This window comes from Populus nigra, chromosome 10 (assembly GCF_951802175.1).
Source record: "Populus nigra chromosome 10, ddPopNigr1.1, whole genome shotgun sequence".
In the NCBI taxonomy this organism is placed as follows: Eukaryota; Viridiplantae; Streptophyta; class Magnoliopsida; order Malpighiales; family Salicaceae; genus Populus; species Populus nigra.
In genome coordinates, this window is record NC_084861.1 from 6175409 (window position 1) to 6197721 (window position 22313).

At 33.3% G+C, this 22313-nt stretch overlaps 3 protein-coding genes and 1 long non-coding RNA gene across 5 annotated transcripts; 2 read left to right on the plus strand and 2 right to left on the minus strand.

Moving 5' to 3' along the window:
* The first annotated feature begins 3414 nt into the window (after positions 1-3414).
* Positions 3415-5712, plus strand: LOC133704791 (uncharacterized protein C24B11.05-like). Its single transcript, XM_062129784.1, has 8 exons — positions 3415-3584; positions 3690-3755; positions 3857-3954; positions 4048-4085; positions 4192-4279; positions 4403-4612; positions 4725-4790; positions 5292-5712. The coding sequence occupies exons 1-8, from the start codon at positions 3524-3526 to the stop codon at positions 5463-5465; spliced, it is 801 nt and encodes a 266-aa protein (XP_061985768.1). The 5' UTR covers positions 3415-3523; the 3' UTR covers positions 5466-5712.
* Positions 5713-8696: 2984 nt separating this feature from the next.
* Positions 8697-9568, minus strand: LOC133705875 (photosystem I reaction center subunit II, chloroplastic-like). The gene has a single exon (XM_062131293.1). It carries the CDS (start codon positions 9462-9464, stop codon positions 8850-8852), a length of 615 nt encoding a protein of 204 aa, XP_061987277.1. The 5' UTR covers positions 9465-9568; the 3' UTR covers positions 8697-8849.
* Positions 9569-10901: 1333 nt separating this feature from the next.
* On the plus strand, positions 10902-13786 carry LOC133704414 (uncharacterized). The gene is made up of 2 exons (XR_009844064.1): positions 10902-11148; positions 12768-13786. It is a non-coding gene; the product is annotated as an uncharacterized LOC133704414 (long non-coding RNA).
* Positions 12359-17077, minus strand: LOC133704413 (probable linoleate 9S-lipoxygenase 5). 2 transcript variants are annotated; one of them, XM_062129228.1, is made up of 9 exons: positions 16683-17077; positions 15878-16167; positions 15172-15412; positions 14633-14971; positions 14438-14523; positions 14241-14348; positions 13818-14122; positions 13457-13720; positions 12359-13368 (listed from the first exon to the last, which is right to left on the minus strand). In XM_062129228.1, the coding sequence occupies exons 1-9, from the start codon at positions 16924-16926 to the stop codon at positions 12600-12602; spliced, it is 2646 nt and encodes an 881-aa protein (XP_061985212.1). In that variant the 5' UTR covers positions 16927-17077; the 3' UTR covers positions 12359-12599. The 2 variants fall into 2 exon arrangements, with proteins under 2 accessions (XP_061985212.1, XP_061985213.1); XM_062129229.1 differs by having other exon boundaries at positions 15878-16164; positions 16683-17076.
* Between the last annotated feature and the right edge of the window lie 5236 nt (positions 17078-22313).

The window sequence follows — 22313 nt, forward strand, 5'->3', positions numbered from 1 at the left end:
TTCATACTCTCATATCTTCTTTCTATTTTTTTTTTTGTCCTATGTATTAATCATAACCATATTTTTCGTTCCCTTATATTTTTTGTCTTCTGCACTGCGACCATTGAACTTTGTTTTTTTTTTTTAATCTTATCCATTCAAGTCATTTTGAAATAGTTTTACGTTTTGTCTTGGACATATATGAGCGTTTAAATGAGATCATTTTTCTTTTTCAACATGCAAGAAAAGGTGAATAAGGGTACATGGGTTTTGTTTCAATTCAGTTTAATTTTAGATTTTTTAGTTGATTAGACAGTGGTTTAAAGTTAAAATATTGTGTTGAGGTTTCTAGTTTGTTTTTCATTTTATTTTTGCAAGAACAAGTTAAAAAATTAGTTTTTAGGGTTTCAAAACTTAGATTCTAATTTTTTTTATCGCCTAAGATGACTGAAAATTCTCTAGTGGATGACATAACATCCACTATAATTTTTTTTTAATTTTAAATTTTAACTAATACATTCTCTCTATTTTTAAATTTGACTAGTTAGGTTTTTGTAAAATGATAATTAATCTTTTTAATTGTTTCTTTGATTTCATAACACTTCAAAGAAATTATTGTAATTTATCTATAATTATATTATTTCTATTAAATTTTAAATACACAAGTTGTACTTATATTTATAAAAAAAAATAAAAGAAGAAGAGTAAAAATAAAAGATTTGCATGTACATTTATTGATTCTCTCTCCCCCAGTAAATACCAATTTTCTGCTCTAGTATTTAGTTAATGTTGAGAATTACTTTTTAATTTGTTAATTTATATATTTATCAATTTATTTTATCAAGCACAAACACTATCTTTAATTTAATCTTTCAATTATATATATATATATATCAGTAAAAATATCCACTCTCCTCAGCTCCTTTCCAAATAACATGTCTGCCACTCCTTATACTCTTGAGTTAAAGAATCAACTAACCATGGTTAGTTGTGGACACATGATATGTTTTCACGTACGGCGACAAGTATAAAAAAAGATTTTTTTCTTTTTTACAAGGATATATATATAGCAAACTAAAATAATAAAGTGCATGTATATAATAAATAAAATCAATATATATATATATAGATATATATAGTACCACCAGGACATAATTATTAAAAGGCAAATAAAATAGACTTTAAAAACTTGTTAGGACTCTATTAGCGTTAAAGTCTACACACACGAAATACAAGCTTAATTAGTGCTCGTGATCAAGAGCTAGAGAAGGAAAGAAATACTGTATAATAAATATAGCAGAATATTTACAATATATCAAAAAAATTGTAGACACTATAATATAGCACCGCTGGTTCCTTGATGCATGTAGAATAATCAGGCCCGGTATTTTGCTCAGTGATCAGAACAATAAAAACATGTGATCATTAACTACTTGACTCAGAGATACAAGTAGCGATCATGAAAGTATTTTAAATAACAAATCAAATTTATGGGATACATAAATTACTTCAAGCTTTAACTCTTTTTAATTGCCATGAATTCCATAAAAACTAATATAATTTACAAAAATAATAAAATGTTTGAAAACGTGATACAAACAAACCGTATTTTTTAAAAAAAATTTACTAAAATTTAATATGTTTTAGATCATTTTAATGTGCTGATATTAAAAATAATTTTTTTAAAATAAAAAAATTATTAATATATATTTTAATAAAAAAATTATTTAAAAATAACTATAATCCCACTACAAAAATATCTTTAAGATATATAATAAAAAGTGTCCTGCGACAAAAAAACAAATACGAAGGAAAAAAGTCACCAATAACTTGAGTTGACGCAACAAACACCACATGTTACACGTTAAAAAAAATATAAAATCCTGATCATTGAAAGATCACCCTGTAGATTGGATTTGACCGGACCGGAGATGGACAAAACTCAACTGACTCCACAATCGGATCGGGGCAATAAGAACTCGACAACCCAATTCTACCTTGTCGATCGTTGGTGAGTCACATCAAGAAGAGTCATGATTTGTGTAAAGAAAAGTTTTTCTAAAGCGATTCAACATAAATAAATAATATAAAAAAAACTGCATTGATTTACGTGCCTTAATATAATAATATTGACGTTGAATTCATAAAAAAAATAGAGTTCTGCAATGAAATTCTCCAGATCTTTCCACTGTTGATGAAGCTACCAGATAGATAATTTCTACGATCAACAGAGTTCTGCAACCATTTTCAAAATATTTACACGGTCAACCAAGCTAGAGAGAAAAAAACTATAGGATTATTATGTAAGGTAATCTTTAGTACATCTTTCATTCTTATTTTATTATTTATGGTTGGCCTACTTAATAATAGTTAAATTGGACCAGTTACGGTAAAAATAATAAGTTTCAATACATCTACAATATCATCTTTGCAAAAATTAAGCAAGGTGGTATATGCAATGGTAAAACAATATAAAAACAGTAATTTTATATTTTTTTAATAAAATTTATACTGTAATGGTAGCAAAATTGTAATTTTAGATATTGTTTTGTGAAATGAGAATCTTTTACTTTTTTTACTGCAACAGTGATGTAATGGTATAAATTTGTAATTTTTTTTATTTACACTTGATATATTTTTCATTTTATACTTTGCATGTTTATCGCCATTTTTTTTGTTTTAAATTTTAAATTTTTATTTGTTTTAAATTTTTTCCTTTTTTCTTGGAAGTTTTTTTAGAAAAAAATTATGTTTTATTTATTTATTTTTGACACCTTGAATATTTATCATTTTACACTTGTAAGCTTATATTAAATGAAATGATAAATATTTCTACATTAAAAAAGAATTATTCGATATTTTTTGAAAAAGCTCATGTGTTTATTTTTTTTCCAAAAAAATCTATATGATCGTAAATAAAGTGAACATCTTTTGTATGGAAAAATAAAAATCTAGTCACTGATTTAAATACAACGTTTTGAATTTGATGAATGGAAAAAAGAATTATATAACAGATTAAATTGTTAAAGATGAATTAAAAAAAATCTTTCGTTACAAAATAGAATTACCGTGTTGAGTTTGAATGGAAAATTCTGATGCAATATAATTTTCCTTATAGTTGAATTTTACTAGTATTGCTTATTGAATCACTTCCAATCAGCGATGTTTTAAAAAAGCCACTTTAATTAAATACAAATCGTCTACAAACAGCAGCTCGGTAACGTGCCATCCGAACGTGTTTTCCATTTTCCAAACCCCAAAAAAGCATACCCCGCCCCCAATTTGTTGACTGAACGACACTTACCCCCAATTAGTACAAACGTGTGGGCTCTACTCAACCCGGCTTCACAACACGCCATCGTGTCAGAGATTTGAACTCTGAGTCAGCACCATCCCTCACCTGTCTCTCCCTCCTCCTTATAAACATCTTCCCTCTTCTCCTCCCTCGAATCCCCTCTGCTTTTATCTCTCCTCAACTTCCTAGCCAAAGCTCTTTAACCTACAGCCCCCCCCCCCCCCTCTCCCCTCTATTTGCTACTTAGCCATGGATCATTGCAGCAAAACTTCTTGCAATTCAAGCTCTCCTTTTGATTGCCTCCTTTTTGGTACTTCTTTTTCAATCTTATTATATTATACAAATGCTAGTCTCTTCATTCCTGTCCAGGCTTTCTGCTCGCATTGTTTTGAATTGTAATTTTCTTTTTAAACAGATTTGGATGACACCTTGTATTCTTCTAAGCTTGGAATAGCAGAAGCTCTGAGAAAAAACATTGATGGTAAATGGACATTTTTAATTATTTTCATAACCTAACCTAAAAATCTTAATTACTTCAAATATTTTTTTCAAGAACTGATCAAGATCGTTCTTTTTATGTAGACTTTCTTGTTGAGAGATGTGGGTTTTCAGAGGAAAAGGCTCCGAGTATCCGAGTCGAGCTCTTCAAGACCTACGGCAGCTCTCTTGCTGGTTTGCGAGTAACTACTCTCTAACAAAGACATAGTAAAAATAAAATATCTTTTTTGTCCCTGCCTTCTTTAATTATTAACTGCTCGAACTTATATATTCAGGCACTAGGATATGGTATTGATGCTGATGATTATCACAGGTTAGCCTCGCTCAAATTGCTTAATTTCACTTAGACTCTGTTTCCAATTCAGAACCAAAAAAAAAACACTGAAATCAGTTTTTTAACTATTTATATTCATCAACAGTTTCGTGCACGGAAGATTGCCTTATGATTTGATCAAGCCAGATTCTCAACTACTTAACCTCTTGCGTAGCATCACTCAAAGGAAAATCGTAAGCCTGGATCAGATAACATAAAATTGACTCATCCCATTAAATTCTATTTTGTGATCAAGATTGTATCCCTGTTTACGCTTCCAGGCAATTGATTAAATTTTTTAATGTTTTTGTTGGCAGATTTTCACCAATTCAGATAGAAATCACGCGATCATGGCCCTAAAAAGGTTAGGGATAGAAGACTGTTTCGATCAGATCATATGTTTTGAGACTATGAATCCAAACCTGTCTAAATCGAGTAGTCCTGACGAGTTCCCTGTTCTACTTAAGCCTTCAATGGATGCCATGAAAATCGCTCTCCGTGTTGCAGATGTTGATCTTCGCCGTACGGTAAGCCACCATTTCTCGGGTTTTTTTGTTTGATTAGTTTTCATCCTTCATTTGTTTTTGTTTAGCAATAAAAAACATTTCTGAAACCCGATCCTACTCTGTTATGTTGCAGCTGTTTTTGGATGACAACGTGCGCAATGTAGCAGCTGGGAAAGCTTTGGGACTACGTACTGCTCTGGTAAATTTACCAATCAATCCCCTTGTAGTCAAATCAAAGAAAAATATTAAAAACCATACTAACCCCTTGTTAGAATCCAATTTGCCTTTGGCTACTGAAATTCAAATTAAGAAATCTGCCAACCCTGCCAATTTCTTATTATGCACAAAAAAACCCGCACTATTTTTTTACCACTTGGAAAAAGAGGAAGATGCCCGTGGCTCGAAAGCTCAAGACCCTTACTTTGCGGGGCCAAAAGGTGTCCTGAAAAATCAAGGGCCCTGATTAACCAGTGGCCTATCCATGACGTCAATAGAAGAGAGGTAGCTAAATCAGGGGCAAAGACATTAACGATGATGCTTGATTTGGCCTAAACATCTGAAATTCTAACAACAACATTTAGAAATTCAAAGCTGTCCCTCTGAAGCAATTAGCTTTCATTTTGTGCTGTGAGTGCTGAGTGTCCATTTAAATTTGTTTGACGTCTAATAACCGTGCTCGTGTCCTGATGTGATTATGAAGGTTGGAAAAACGGTGAAGAGCAAAGAAGCAGATTACGTGTTAGAGCATATCCACAACCTGGCTCAGGTAATTCCAGAAATTTGGGCGAAAGGAACGGATAGTGGTGATCAGAGGATCAGCCGCACCAGGAGTGAAATGGACGCCGTTCTCACAGCCACAACCGTCGGAGCCTAGATAAGACACAAGAAATCAAGACCTCTTCTTCAAAGACTGGGTTGGTGTCTGTACATATCAAATGTATATTTCATGTGAATAACATTTATCTTTCATGTGATCTTTCATGTGCATAACATAGCAAATGTCGTCCTTGTCTCTGTCTGAGTTGTTAATTATGTATTAAGTATGCGTGTAAATGTTTCGTCTATGTAATGTGATAACTTGAAGTGAATATCCATCCATCCATCCTACCGGTTACCAATAACACTCGTTGGCATCCTATTAAAATTGATTTTTTCTAAATTCGGGTCTCAAATCAGCTTGGTGTATAACATATATTAAGATTTGTATGTTTTTAGTTTCTAAATCTAATTCGGACATGAAAATAATTCATTAATAAAACCATGCTTATTGAATTAACCTGATCCATTGATGCAATTAAAATTTACGTTTATTTTTATTAAAAAACTTGGTTTAATGTGTTTGAACTTCAACACATTAATATGACTCATGAATTATCCACTAAATACTCCACATTAATTGTTATCAAGTGTCATGCGTAATACACATAACGCACAGAAGACTAATGAATTAAACGAGAGAATTTTTGTAATTGTAATTTGAAAAAAATAAATTTTAAAAAATATAATTAGATATGATTAGTTAGATTTAAATACATATTTAATAAAAATTATAATTAAAATTTATATACATGAAAAAAAACATGTTAGCGTTTAACAGAACAACAAAAAGATTAAAAAAAATAAAAAACCTAGCAATTCGAGAAGCTTCCAGCACGATTGAGGTATATTTTTTTAAAAAAAGGCATGGTATTTGTCCCGTCCAAGTAGGCCCATTAATCATGTATTGGGTGCATGTCACCCAAAAGCGTATCAGACAGCGACATCGTCGTTTTGTCATCTTAGGCGGTAAGGGACGTCAAGAATTGTTTTGAACGGTGGAAACGAAAATGTGATGCACGTAAAAACTTGTATCCACCCTCAAAATCAAGGTGGTTATCCCATCCATGGCTGTCCCTTTCGTTCTTTGAACTAATCACAATCACGTATTAAATCAACGCTCCTGTGTGATGTTGCTAAGCAAGTCAGCAGCAACAGCTCCCATAGGGGATTACCAGGTCATTGCCTGTGTTGCCGTTAAGGCTTGAACCCGGATTTTTACAATATTAAAAACTTTTTTTGATATTGTAATTAAATTTAGTAAAATAATTCAATGCTTTAATATAACTCTTTACTTGGCTAGAGTTTGTAAATTAAATCATGTAAAAATTATTTTAATATAACCTTATCAACACAAGACAAAAAATAAAAAATTAAGTTCACCTTAATCAATTCATTAAACTTACAACCCGAATTATGTTGAGTTTAATTTATTCTTTTTTATCATGTAATAAAAAATTAATTCACAATTAATCTAGTATTAAACAGTAAATTAAATAATAAAATTAAACAAAAAACTAAACAGAAACAAAGGGAATTTAAAAAAAAACCCCAAGTTATGTGGGTTTGAGATACTCTAGCTCTAGTGTGTGTGTGTATATAACAAGGCTTTTTTTTGAAAAAAGAGACACAGACCACATGTTATCTGAAAGAAAACAGTGTTCTCACTAGGAATTAAGCCCGCAGCTTTTAGACACGAACCCGTGTACTAACTCATTTAGCTATAGAACAAATATACCTTTTGCAATAATTAATATATTATTTACATCAGTTATTTTAGTTGTTTTGATAATTATTGCTTTGGTTAGGTGGTGTTGGCGATAAGGACTAACTGCCTGTTAGAATGAGTGGGCATCGTTAGTTGATGTACTGTGGAGTTCACACTTGGTACGAACATGTGCTTCTGCTTGGTTTATTTGCTTCTAGAGATATCCTTGGAACCGTCAGTGAGTGCCCATAACTAAGCCTGTATTTTTCTAGTCTTAAAAATACTTACAATCTCTATCATGCGGTGGTATGGTTTTAGACCTTGCAATTATAAAATGTCAGGATATTGCCCAGAAGAGTTTACTGGACTAAGCTCTCCTGCGAGATCTGACCAAAAAAGGCCAAAACAAAGTGAACATGTTCATGTACTCCGTCTCAAAATTGAAGTTGACTTTCTCCTCGAAGGAAAACTCAAATTGAGTTGCCTAACCGTCTGTGCACCAATAGAAATTGAAGTTCATAGTTGATGTCTAAAAATTCAATTAGCATAATTGATAACATATACACGATTCTTAGTAGGTTAAAATTACTCGTGGCTAGTATTTTTTAAAAATCTTTTTTTAGTAAAGGTTGAGATTATCTGATGCTTAAATAAATTTTTTTTTCTAGAGAGAGAAAGTACAAAATATTATAGAGAGATCTTTAAAAATATATATGCATTAAAAAGTGAAATTTATAAATATTTATTCTGAAAATCTCATGATAAGTTTATAACTCATAAATTCTGTCTTTTCATGAAGAGAAGTGTCTACAGTGTAATTACCTTGATAGTATTTAATGAAGGGTAAATATCTTTTATATTTGTAATTATGTTCAATGAAAATATGATGAGTTCTTGAAGGATTTTTATATACTTAAAAAGATATAAAAAGATTAAAATTTAAGATGATAAATTTAGCAAAGATTACAAGAACTAAGTTTTTACCGGACATGAGGGAGTTTTTAAGGTAGTTAAAAATAGGTTTATTAGTTTACAGTATGAACGCAAACAGGAATATATTCTCTAAGTAAACAAGAACCAGGAAGTTGAATTGGCTATTTGTGAGCTAAATTAAAGAAAGATATTTTAGTTACAAAGAAGAGAAAAGGGAAAATTGCATTTTAAGGGTTACTGAGAGCATGATCATCAGACATCAGTACTTATCTCTCCTAATCAAGATCCAAGTTGCTTACTGGACCAGCAGTTTGCTCGCGGAAGTGGGCCTTCCGTATCAAACTTTAAATCGAAACTAGAGAATCGTTCCATTTCAGGCCATCCACTTTAAACCAGGCTTTCTGACGTAATTAACGATTTGCTTCATGTTGTACACACGCTAGCCGAGTAGCAGTGGACAAAAAGAACGGGCAAATCTCATAAAAACCCCCCAACCTATTTTTCATCTCAATTAGGTCCTCAGCATCTATATCTTAACGAGGATAAATTCAGGGTACCGAATTAACAATATAAATGCATGGACAAGCTATAACGCATCGTAGAACTCTGGCAAAAAAAACTAGGATCTATAGATTCTATATTGCTATATTCACAGAAAATGATGTAGATATTATATAAGCATATGAAAAAGAAAGAGAAACGTGCACGCACAAGACAGGTTTTGCTTCTCTTATAGTTTCCTAAGAAGAGATACAATTACAACAAATATTCACGTAATCACAAACACATGATGTTACCAGATCACAAGTCATAAACTTGCTTGCCGGTGAACTTGACCTCAATTGGGCTAGCATTCTTTCCGATAGACCTGAAATTCTGGCCGACACCTTGGCGCCCCGGGTTCACCTTCTCAGGGTAGACACCATCCTTGGGATGCAAGTACTGAACCTCTCCATTGGGGAACACCCTGTAAAACTGGTACTTGATCTTGTACTTAGACCTTAGCCTAGTTCCAAGGGCCAAGCACTGCTCTTTCCTGGCCAACTTGAGCAAGTTAGGGCCTTCCCTCATAATGGCTGCACCCCCAGTTGGCATTTCAAATATTTGTTCCTTGGGGGAGTCCCAAGTGATCACATAAAACTCCTCTACCTGGGCTTTCCTCAACAGTCCACCGGTGCTCCCACCAAAAATTGGTGATGGGGTACTTGGGTCCAACTCCGGTGGAGTAAATCCCACTGGAGCCTCTTTTGTAGCTGTTTTTTCCTCTACAGCAGCAACCTTAAAGCTTCTTTGTGCCTTGACATTAGAGATTGGTAAAAAGGATGATTGTTTCCATGGAACAATGGTTTGGTTGCTTGATTTTAGGGTGGAGAGGGTCGTGGGGGTGAAGAGAGAGGCTTGAGTTGCCATTGCCATGAAGGATTGGAGATTGGAAGGTGTTGAGTGATTTTGGTATACAGGGGCGTCTAGGTTCAATAAGATGGAGGAGAAAAGATTATTGATCAAGGTGTTTGTGTGATTTGAGATGGGTGGTGTCTGTGTGTGAGTTTGGATAAGGCAATATGGAACGGACCAATTAAATTTCTTGAGCTATGACACGTGGTCTCACCAACATCTTGTGTGTGTGAGTTTGGATAAGATATGGACTGCACCAATTAAAATTCTTTGAATTTGATACGTGGGGCTCACCAACATCTCACTTCTTCATTTCCTTCCCTTAGCAATATCTGTTTCTTTTTCTTTTTTTTTTTATTTACGTGGGGTGTTCGGGCCAGCTTACGCGCACCACAACTATTCCTCACGACCCGCTGGACATCCTGCAAGCCCAGGAACATGTAAAGCACCGCGGGGGTGACAGGCGTACACATAGAGGGTCGAACCCGGGACGGGGGCGGAACAAGTCACACGAATTGACCACAGCAGCTAAACCCTCAAATACGGGTACACTCGAGAACTCGAACTCAGAACGCATAGGCAGAGCGAAGCCTGCCATGGCCACTGAGCTGCAAGCCTCGTGTGAATATCTGTTTCTTTGTTATTATTAGTTGTACATAATTATACGTGTAATTATGCTGCAGTTGAACACTGCTTTAACAATGCCCGTTTCTGGCTTAAAAAGAATTTCACGATTTATCTAATAATAATAAAAAATCAACCTTGAAAGCAATTTTAGTGAAAGTTTGGAATTCAGGTCGTATCTATTTTTTTATTAAAATTTTTTAAAAATTTTATTTTAAATTTATTTATTTTTTATATTTTTAAATTATTTTAATATGCTGATATCAAAATAATTTTTAATAAAAAATAAAAAATTTTCTTTCTGTAATTTTAAATGAGAAAGAAAAACAACTTTCACACTATATTGATTTTCCATACATGTTACAAGCCTTATAATTTCTAAATGACTCTTAACTCTTTGTTTTTTTTTTTAATATCAGAAAAATCTATAACTAAATACTACTAAAAATATATTTGTTTTTGTATTTAAAAAGTATTTTTAAACTTTTTTTTTAATTAATTTTAAATTAATTTTTTTATTTTTTAAATTTTATTTTATCTTAATATATCAAAACAATTTAAAAAAATTAAAAAAATTCATTTAAAAAATCATTTTTAAAAAAAATATGGTTATAAATACCCTCTAAAAATAACACGTATTATATGATAATAATAATAAAAATAACAAGGATAAAAGAGGATCATATTGATAGAGGACCCTAAACAAAGATAAAAGAAAGAATGGACCGGTGATAGCTGTTAATTAATGGAAAGCCCAAAGGTCATAGACCCTAAATCCAATATAAAAGAAATAGACCGGAAGGCCCAGTAACATTAGATGAGGGAAACAAAAGTGGCAGCCTAGGTGAATCATGGTGAAACTTTCAATACTCCATATTCGCGCTCTTTACACCTGTCACTTCCGTCCTGTAAGAGATCAGTAGATAGCACTGGAGGAGGGAGATGAGAGGGAGCGAGAGAGAGCAGCCTCGAATCTGGCATAGCAATCAGCAAAACAGAGTCATCGCTCATTCCTTGTTAATTCTGCAGAAGCATGGAAATATGGTTCAACTTCTGAATTTCAGTCCAGATTGCAAAACCGGTAAAAATCATCATCTCTTTTATTTTACTGTTCCAGTCCTCTATACAATACCACTCTAGTCTAGTCGCTCGGATGCAGATATTTATTTTCTGTGTAGTGATTTTCTGTCAGATCCTTGACATCTATTTACCTATTCAATCAAGTGTTTACTCCATTTAAGTTATGATTTTTCTGCAAATTAATTCAATTGCTTTTTAAATTTTGATTTTAAAAAAAAGTCATATAAATATTTTTATTTAAAAATAAATTTTGAGTTAAATTAAAATTTTGTTATAAAATGAAATCAAAATTTTGTTTCATTCTAACTTGTGATGTCTATTTTTTTTTAAAAAAAAACATTTTAAATAATTTTTGTCAAGCATACTTCTATCTTAACTAATTTTTGTCATGGATTTATTTATAAAAAATAACTTTTAAATTGTGATTCAAAGTCGAAAGTTTATTTGTATAAATCACTTCAAATGGACTCTCAATTATTATTGGTAAAAGGATCCTCTCAACTTGAGGTATCTTTTTTCTTGTTTTTTGATAATTAAATGTGTTATTTTGCAAAAGATTGAAAGCTGTTGAGTTTTTGGATCATTTCTAAATTTCATTGAAATTTCTTGATAAGGCCTTTTTTCTATGCAATGAAAACCATGAAAAGAAATAATAAATAAAAAAGTACGAAAGAACCAACTAAATTTTTAAACAATTCAGAGTTTAGATACTGACTTGCCAATGATTCTCTCAAGCTTTTTGATAAAAAATAAAAAATAAAAATTTAAGCACTCAAGGTTTATATATATATATTTATGACTTTTGAATTTAAATCAAACTGAACTTAGTCCTTAAACTTTTTTTTTATTATTTTTTATTTGAGTATCTCAAACTCTTTTTTGATAAAAAAAGTAATAATCCATTTCGTTAATTTTGACTACAGGTGATTGTTTAAAAACACCACGCATATTGTGAAGACTTGTTATTTGAGAATTTTAAGACAATTGGGAAGAAAAAATAATGGAAGGAAGGAAACATAGACAAATGGGCCTAATATATATATATATATATATATATATATATATATATATATATATAGTTTGAGATACTCAGTTAAAAAAATAAAAAATAAAGGTGAGACCGTGAGAGGCCAAGTTTAGTTTGATCCAAAGTTAAGTGTAATTTTTTGGTCATTTACCTTTTTTTTCCAAAGGAATGGTTTTTGCTGGCATTTTACCTAAACTCTGGATTTTAGTACTCAATGTTTATATAGGAAAAGGTACAACACACAATTCTTGTTATTTGTAGATGCTTGCAGATACACTTAGCTTTGATACAAATCATCAATCAAAGAAAAATTTGAACGCAAAAAATTTAGATGACCACCTTTTACTTGACTACCACAACATTTTTGAAACCATCTATTGATTGCCTAAAAGAATAATGCCGTGTTGCTAGTTTGATCCAATAGATTAGATTGAGATACTGTTAGGAATGCCCCTGCCTGTGAGTCCACCCTCTCTGGAGTAATCTGTGGTGTTAGGAAAGAGTAAAGTGTAAGGAACTTCTACAGGCCCCACTCTGTTTTTCCATCTCTTGTCATTGTTCATATCCATAATTTTGTTTTCAATTTCTACCAGCTTCCTTCGAAATCTCTCAAATGCCGCTAGTGGTTCACTATCCAAAGTCCATTCAGTAGTATCTCTCTGTCCAAGGTAAACCTCATCAGTTGAATGTCTTGATAAAATCTCAATCAGTGACACACCTAGGAGGGTTTGTAGCTGGGCTGTGATTGTTTTCAGGTAGGCTACATCTGGATTTTTCTCAAGCTCAGCATACTCAGGGGTCCCTGGTTCAGGCATGAATCGACGGCTTAAGGATGGACGGTTAGGGAGGTAGCCAGCATAAGGGTATTGCCCAAAATTGACAGCTGCATGGAGGGCTGAAGCTATCCATATGATAATGGTGCATGTTTGTGTGACATCAACTAGCGTCTGCATCTCAGGCCACCACGGTTCATCTTTCTTGTCACCATGGCCTACATTACAGATCTCTGTCCACCATGACTGGAGTTCACTATCTCCTTGGATCAAATCATCTGTGGGGTAGTAGAAAGCACAATATTCCTTAACCCACGTTTCAATTGCTGACCAGATTTCTAGCCCATCAACAGCATAGGGATAATCTTCTATCAGAAGTCTGAGGCCATGTGGCTGGCTTGAATCTGGAACCGCCACTCCTCTGGATGATTTTGAAAGTTGGATCAATTTTATTTTTGCTTTAGATAAAAAGTGAAGATAAGAGTGTATTTTTAGGTTCCGAGCTTTACCTCTTGAGGAGATCTGTGGGGAGTGCCTGCTCAGTGAAAACCCAGTTCTTGTAAACAAAAGAGGACATTTCCATGGCATATTTGGCTGGGAAAACAGTTATCTCCAGTATTCCACCAGCATTGATGAGGATCTGCCTAGCCAAGGCATTTATATTCATTGTATCACGAAAATGAGGATGTAAAAGCTTATAGATTGGGTGAAGGACACTCAATTGTCTGTTTGTGGCTATCACAAATGGCTCTATTACAGCATGAGTGTTCAGCCTGTAAATATGAGCAGAATCGTTCAGGTGTACATTCTATAGTAGAACAAAGTTTTACTTTATGCCATCATGAAAGCCCGTTTGATTTGAAATCATACCAGTGGCTAACAAGCTGATGGTATCCAGAATCATTTACAGCAGCATAAGCTTTGGCCAGTTGCCATACCGAGCCTTCAACACCCTGTTCTGCTGGAGTGAAAACTTTGCTGACAGCACCATGACGGTCCCCTTGTGGATGTGGTAGACTCAACTCAATTGTCAATGGCTTCAATGTCCCATCATCTTGAAGAAACAGGATTGTTCTAGAGGCATAAGTCTTTGTGCTGGTTGAGTTTATTCGCCTCAGGTATGGCATCAATGCATCATGATGATCCAATATATACAGCCTGTTGCGTTTGATTGCCTATTTCAGAAAAATTGAAATATTCATTTTTTAGGGAAACAACTTCAGTGTTTCTTGATTCTAGTATTGAATATATATTATAGGTAAGGACATGAAAGAAACGAATCATCATTAGTACTTGTACTACGGTTAGGCCATCCATGTTCTCTTCAATTAACTCTTTTCCTATTGAGCTGTTCTGATTTCCATATACTTTAGGGTCTAGCTTGCTGGCTGGGGGGAAATCCTGCGGATATATTTTAGTAATTTATTAAGCTTCAAGGGTCATAGAAACATAAATCATCAGGTAATCTAATGCAGGAGGTTGTGTTTTACTTGGAGGCGACTGATGATAACTGGGTTGACCCCAGCAAGCATTTCCCGTGCAAACTCTTCATCTGTCCTCCAAGCAGACTTGTCCGCTGAAACCATACCATGAAAACTTATATTTCAAAGTAATGTAGACATGAAATGAAATTTTAGCTATTACAAGATAACCGGGAGGGAAAAAAAAAAGATTTATCAGTGCACCTTTGATAACATCAGGCTTTGGGAATTTGAGGAGCCGCTCTCCATCATTACGAACAAGTTCCTTGAGCATCTCCCACGGGATGTGGTCTCTTATTTTACTGATTGTTGGCCCATTTGGTAGCTTAATTCCCCCTTCATAGAGGTTGAGTACATCCTCAAAAGTGTCGAATTCATTAATGGTTTTGTCACATAAAGATGTGATCTCTGGGAGCAGTACCTGACCCAGGGATTTCAGAGCATAGGCAAGAAAATCTGAAAACTTCAAATGCCCAAACCGTTCATCTCTAGGAACATAGATGTCCAGACTTAGAAGCGGCAACCTTTGCTCACAATGAGGGTCTGTTACAATGGTAAAACTGAATTGTTGATCGAATTGACAAAAACGCATGCATCTAACATTCTTAAAAAGATCATTCAGCCAGGAGATATTTTCTATGCGTTATATGTTTTACCCTGTTAGAAATTCTGAAACCCTTGGTAGAGTGGCCATTTATATAGATGCATGTCGAAAGTGATTTGAGTTTAGGTTAATTTCTAACCATTTTTTGTTTTTCTTCGACCCGTTCTTCCTCTTCGGGGATATGGATGCTCTTCTGTTCCGCCAAGAATAGGGCGAGCATATCCTTCACCCTTGTCTGGACTCCCCAAATCGTTGTAGTAATCATAGTCATAGACTCTATCCCACTCCTTCAGCTCACCTTTTCCATTTCCACGGAGATTTATAAGCTCTTCTTCTCTATACAACCGCAATGGCTCAGGTGTCTGACATGGAAGATATGCCTAATGCAAAATCCTTCAAGGAGTAAGTGAATCCACCTTTTCATCCAAAGCCTATCTTAACACGTTCTAAAAAAATCTGGCACTAGAAGTAGGCCTAACACAAATCATGAAGGAACAAGAAGTAGGAATAGGAATTGATAGTGAAACAACAAAAAAAGAAACCATTTTAATACCTTTATGAAAACAGTCATGGTCGAAAGAAAATTTGAACTCAAATAGAGAAAACGATAGTCAGGGAAAGTGCTGTTCTAGCAGGAAAAAAAACATTGACTTGTGATTTCGCCTACAAGGGAATAAGATATCGAGGTTTTCAATAGTTGAGGCAAGCATTAAATCTACGGTCCAGGATGACAATAAAACGCACTCCCTGCGTCTAGATGGCAAGCACAAACTATACGGCCCAATAAAACATAATGTAGGAGCACACATTCTCGTATTTACTGTAGTTATCCAAAATCCAATTACCTTGTTTGAGAAAAACACACGATCATCCTTGTAACGATGCGTCGGATAAACCCAGGAATTGCAGATGAAATGTACCCGACCGTGCCCGGGAATATCTTCTAAAGTGACTGTCTTAAGATAGAGCTGGCTATGGTGATGGTTTTTGATGATGATAGCCCCCGGAAAACCCATGCTTTCATCCCATTCAAAAGTAATTGTGAACATAGTCTCTCCAGCTGTTAGTGGTGTGATTGTGGTAACCCATTTCTCCAAGTATGCTACCTTGCCTAGCTTCCCTCGCAAGCCATCTGCTAAACACACATAAACACCACAAAATCCCCAGTTTTAGCTTGATCAAACTCGATTTTCACTCGATTTTCATTTTATTATTGCACATTTTACTGGGAATAATAAACAGGAAAGGATATTTAAAGCTAACTTCAAGAATCATGAACATGATTTCTTTATCCGGTATGTAAATATTAACTCCTTCACCGTCACTTTCTCAAAATAAATAAATAAAAGAAATTGCTCAACTAATACACAAAACAACCCAACTGTTATCCCCGAAGACCAGAATTTGAAGCGAAACTAATAAAAAAAAAATCCAATCATGTGTTTTTTCCTTTTCATTTGTCTGAATAGAGAAAAGTGAACGGTGGCCGGAGGATATTGGTGAAGTTATTTGTTGTTTGATTAAAAAAACAAAGGGTAATTTGTCTTTATTGAAGAACCTTCACTACCATATTCCCTTTCCCTCAAAACTTTCGGACACTTAGGCCATTCAAGAGACTTAAGAGAGGCCGAGAGAGGGAGGCAGGCTAACCTGGGTCTTGATGAACAGCACTGACAAGCTGCATAGATACACGCTTGCCCAACAACTCATGGACCCGATCAAGAAATGAAGCTTTTATATCATTGAAGTCCAAAACGTTTTTTTTCATCAACACCACTGTGCCTTTGATCTTCCTTCTTCCTTCCACCTCATTGCCTTCGGCCTTTGTCTTAGGCTGCGTATAGAACATTTCCATTACTTTCTGCATCATCTCCGAGACAGGGCAGAACCCCATTGAAAAAGCTCAACAAGAAGAGTGGCCAAGATTCTTAGAGTGAGGTGATGTTAAAACTTAAAAGGGATAGCTCCTTGAGGCCAAGTTTATATAACGGGACTGGTTGGCTTCTGCCTTGTGTGGCGTGTCTGATGCAATATATAGTGATTTCTTATTTGGGTTTCTTGATTGTTTTAAGCTTGTGTTCTGTAATGTTACAAGGTGTTTTTTAATTTAAAAAAATATTTTTTTTTAATTTTTAACATAGTAAAATTATAAAAAAAATACTTAAAAAATATTTTCTTAATAAAAAATAATTTTAAAAAATCCGTTGAACAATATAAACAAACATTTTATAAGTCTTGATCTTGAGGAAGGGACTTAAAATACAATCGATGGTGACAACTAATAGTTGGGCCGAAAGGAATTTAAGGCTTTATCTCTTTGTTGATCCAGAATTAAGGAACCAGATTCCAACATTAGCTTTTTTTATTAAGAAAAATGTGTACACATTACTTAAATATGAATGAATGTAGTAACCATCTCAGTCCATGCCTAATGCATCTCCCTAGATTGTTAGATTATAATTCTAAGAGTTGATTCTTTGATGTCAGCCTTACCGGATTAAATTGTTGTCATCTGTATGTCCAACCTGTTTTTGATAATTTCTTTATTTTTTATTTTTAAATTATTTTTTTAATATTTTTAGGTTATTTTAATGTGCTGATATTAAAAATAAAATTTTTTAAAAAAATTATGATTTTGATATATTTTCAAGTAAAAAACACTTTAAAAAACAGTATCTAATATACCTCTAAATAGACTCTGAGTATCTTTGTTTTTACTTTTAAAATGTATTTTTGAAAATTTTTAAATTTTTTTTCTTCAGTTGTTTTTTGATTTTGAATTGTTTTAATTTGTCAGTCTTAAAAATTAATTTAAAAAAATTATTATTTTAATATAAAAAATACTTTAAAAAACAACCGATATCACACTCTTAAATACTACCTTAATTGATATCATTCTCCTTGCTGGCCAAATAGTATGTGTGATAGTGTAGCGATATTGTTAGGTCAATATATAAAAGAATTAGCTGTGAATTTAGGATGGGCCTCTCATTTCACTCTCATGAGGTTACAGCCAAATCAGTTAAGGACATAAAACGAGGTTTCTACTTTGGGGGATACTTGACAAAAAGAAATAAGAGGTGTATTGGATGGTTGATGCATTGCCACTTTGTTTTTAAGGAAGTCTATTAAGCTTCTTTTTTTTCTTTTTCTTTTTTACTTTTTGAACCAATTAAGCTTTGCATCACGTTAATGCCAAGCACTCCTTTTATTATTCATACTCTTTATGATACATTTCAAAATTTGATCCTGAGACCTTTAGGCTGGAAATTTCAAATTTAATTGATTTTTAGTGCACTTTACTAAAATTTTTGTACACTGTCTTCTTTATGTATATTATTATTATTATTATTATTATTATTAACGCGGATATCCGGGTCAGTTTACGCGTACCTCGACTAATTTTACAAGCTTTAAAGTTAACGATTATATAAACTTTCAGTAACCGTTATATTAGCAATTACAGAACTCAAACCTGATAATATGAATTCCATATATATAATTGATAGTTAGAATAATCTAGCTGTGACCTCAACTAAATCTTGTGGTACGAGGAACAAGCGAGTCTAACTGAAGATATGACTTGTGCGAGTCCAACACCTCGTAGCTGGGTTTTGATTATACTTGAAGTGTAAATCACTTCCCTTTTTGGGCACAAAGTAATCAAGAAAAAAAAAAAAAGACTAAAGCTTCACGTGGGATGTCATGACACATTAATGGTTCTTCCATTGAATTTACTTTTTTTTCTTATAAAAATCAAAATAAAAAATTAAAAAACCGGCAACTAGTAAAAACAAGTCGAGAGTATTTAGACAAAATAAAAAACTTAATCATATTTTATTGTATTCAAAATTAAAACAACAATACAGATTAAATATCAAATTAAATAATTATTAGATGTACCTGCATAAAAAAAATTAAATTCATGAATATAATTAAATTTTTAATAAGTTAATTTTATTTAATCATGACATAAATTGAAAGTTTAATTAGGCGCAGAGAAACTCCTTTTCTCTTTGAGATTGACTGGTTAATGCTACAGAGATTAGAAAAGAAAAGTATCATATTTCACATTGAAGAGGAAGCTATTCTAGCATTACGATCATCTATTCTAGCATTAAGATCATAAGCATGTTGCACATTTTGTCCATGCCTGATTCTATACTTTCCTTGTCTGCAATGAAAGATATCCAACAAAGATCAGAAAAGCATAAAAGCCTCAGCGTCCGAAGTACACATAAGTCAGCTACCGAAAGACAGAAAGTCACCTCATCCTTTTCTCGAAACGAATAAGCTCTTTTCATTCCTCTCCTAGCAAAGCAAAAACGGATGACAGTAAAGCAAAGATTTGTTATGATTTAGTTATTTACTTGAAGATGAAAGATTCAAAACCGAAAGAAATTGAGGAATTTAAGCGATCCAGTGATAAGACCGGGTATCTCGGAGATGTTTGAAAAATGAAAACCAATGTCATCGTCGAAGAACATAATAAGAACCATGTCTGGATCTTCTTCTAATAGTTCTCACTGCTGCTTTTAGGAATTGTAATTCGATGTGGTTTTAAAGTCTTTTTGAAACCTGACTTTGACCTGAACATTAACTATCCATAATATATACAACCTACCGATTTAGATTGATTTGAACAAGTATTGATCAAGTTCGTGTAAGATTATCATCCTGGTAAAAGAATGCTTGCTTTGCAGGTGAGATGTAGACCCTGTTGCATCTTCACTACTCAGAAATAATTAGCGTGCCTGTATCTAGGTTCTCCAATTACTCTATCCATCGTTCGAAGCAAATAATACCCAATGATAAAGAACATGGAAGAAAAATAAGCTTGTTGAAAATTAACCTCTTCTAATATGGACTCTTTCCAAGGTTGTTGTAGGTTGAAATGTGTGAAATATTGTGCTTGAGCAACTAGAACATTTACAAAACAAGATCTCATGTAGAGTCGAGGCCCCATGCCTACGTCAGTTTAGGTACTAAAACATAAAGAGTTTGATAAGGTGTGTGTGTTTGAGGCTTTGAGCTTGAAAAAGATAAAAAAAGATGATTTTACTTTGGTATTTAAGACTACTTATATAAAAACTAAAACTATATAGTTTCCACGAAGTAAAATGATCGATATATTCTCTTTCTCTCTCTCTCTCTTTATCTCTGTTTGTCTCTGTGTATGTGTCTGTGTCTCTGCACGCGCGCGGGGGGTCAAAACATGGATCAAATGATTAGTTTTTTTTTTAGTTTAACGTGGATGTCCGGATTAGCTTGCGTGTACCTCGACTAATTTCACGGGCCCTAAAGTTAACGATCATGTAAGTCTCCAGTGGCCATCATACGAGTAACCATATGACTCGAACCTGAGACTTTAGAGAAAATAAACTTCTCTTTACTACTGTACCACCATTTATATGGTTAAATCATTAGTTTTTTAAGTAATCCAGATGTTGAGAGTTGATGTTATGTCCTGTAAAATTAATGGACCAACAACCAATTATAATGGAAGAAAAAGCAGACAATGCTAGCAAGATGCAAGTTTGAGTGACAGGCAGGCGAGGGCCGAGGAGCAAGTTGTTTAACTAGCAAATAGTAAGCTCTGAAAAAGAGATTTCTACCAGTCTTGAAAATTTCTTCCTCCTAACAAATGCGTGAGGTTGGTATTTATGGTAGGAGGAGCATCCTATTAATTGCTAGGATCATATGTCATGTTGTCATTGATTAAACAGACTGATTTAAATTAAAAGAAAAAAACCTTTTATTTTGGTTTATATAGCCATAAAAATTAAAGCTATATTTAGATATGTAGTAGAGATTTTGGTTTAAAATGTTTTTTATTTAAAAATATATTAAAATAATATTTTTTATTTTTAAAAAATTATTTTTAATATAAACACATCAAAACAATTTAAAAATATATAAAAATTAATTTTAAATAAAAAATATCAAAGTTTTAAAAAATAAGGTTTCAAACTGCCTACCCAAACGGTGTAATAGCAGTTGGTAGCATACCCTACTCCGAGCTAAAAAATCAATCTTCTTGATGCATCCCAATGTCAAGGAATGGAGACTAGCGCTGCCACGATATCCATGTCCATTCTTGCTAACTAAAACTCCATGCTGGGTGAGTTCCATTATTGACCCATTTAGCGTGTAATTTAATTAAAAAATAAATTAATTAAATTTTTTTTGTATTTTTAAATTATTTTGATGTATTAATATTAAAAATAAATTTTAAAAAATAAACGTAAATCATCCTTTACCTGCTCTATGCCAACAATCCTTTACCTGCTCTATGAACATCTACTAAAACAGATGGACCTAACCCATCCTTTTGTCTTGTTGCAGTCCAAGTGTGGCCCAAAACCCTGATCCAGTGGCTCAGAGTATTGTTAAATGCTCATGCAACAAGCCTAGCCTCTCTGCTCATCATCTGGGCTGGGCTTAGGATCATTCCTCTAGCCTATAAGTATAGGAGGTTTTGGATATGCTACGGCTCTCTCACATCTGATTCTCTTGGATATTTCTTGGCAAAGCATAGAGCCGTAGATGGGGTTTTTTCATGTGCGTGCAAATCGACGGCAGCAAATGCATCTTACAACTTCCATGGAATCATCAGTTTGCACAGGAACTTTGCTTCCAGGCTCAAACCCACAAGCCAGCACGACACCGCTAGAACATAATATTACCATATATACGATTTAATTATTAATGACGTTCAACAGCAATTCGCCAAAACCACTATGATATGATTCACCGCTATTATTCTAGACACGCCTCACCAAACCCAGCATGATGTGATGGTGCGGATAGCCCATGCTACCTGGACAGCTTCTGAGGTCTATTATTTTCACTAAATTTATTTCATGTTGCACGTATTTAATCCAAACAGATTATCTATTCAATCTAATTAACTAATTGTATTTTTTTTTATCAGCTGGATTTAAATAAAAATATAACATCATTATAAGTAAAAAAAATATTAAAAAAAACATATATATCAGATGTAATATATACTCGATGCATGTTCATTTGAAGAAATTAAAATACTTATTTTTTAAATAAAAAAATCCCTACAAGTTACATACATTACTTGAGGTTTTTACCTAGATAGGACTCCAGATGAAACATAACCTGATCTTTATAATAAAATAAAATTCTCAAAAACTTAAAAGGTACAATTTTATATGTTGTATATATATTCAATAAAAAAAAATATGCAACGTGCATCTTAAATGAAAGATTGTATTACAGTCTTTTACTTGATTAAAAAATAATTAACAA

Excerpts from the sequence above, each read along its gene's own strand:
- LOC133704413 (XM_062129228.1), bottom strand. The coding sequence starts at position 16,926 with ATGGGGTTCTGCCCTGTCTCGGAGATGATGCAGAAAGTAATGGAAATG. Across the intron at positions 14,349-14,437 it reads TTATCATCAGTCGCCTCCAA|GATTTCCCCCCAGCCAGCAA; the intron begins GTAAAACACAAC and ends ATATATCCGCAG. Across the intron at positions 13,721-13,817 it reads CATCAGCTTGTTAGCCACTG|GCTGAACACTCATGCTGTAA; the intron begins GTATGATTTCAA and ends TCATATTTACAG.
- LOC133705875 (XM_062131293.1), bottom strand. The coding sequence starts at position 9,464 with ATGGCAATGGCAACTCAAGCCTCTCTCTTCACCCCCACGACCCTCTCC.
- LOC133704791 (XM_062129784.1), top strand. The coding sequence starts at position 3,524 with ATGGATCATTGCAGCAAAACTTCTTGCAATTCAAGCTCTCCTTTTGAT. Across the intron at positions 3,585-3,689 it reads TTTTGATTGCCTCCTTTTTG|ATTTGGATGACACCTTGTAT; the intron begins GTACTTCTTTTT and ends CTTTTTAAACAG. Across the intron at positions 4,280-4,402 it reads GCATCACTCAAAGGAAAATC|ATTTTCACCAATTCAGATAG; the intron begins GTAAGCCTGGAT and ends TTTTGTTGGCAG.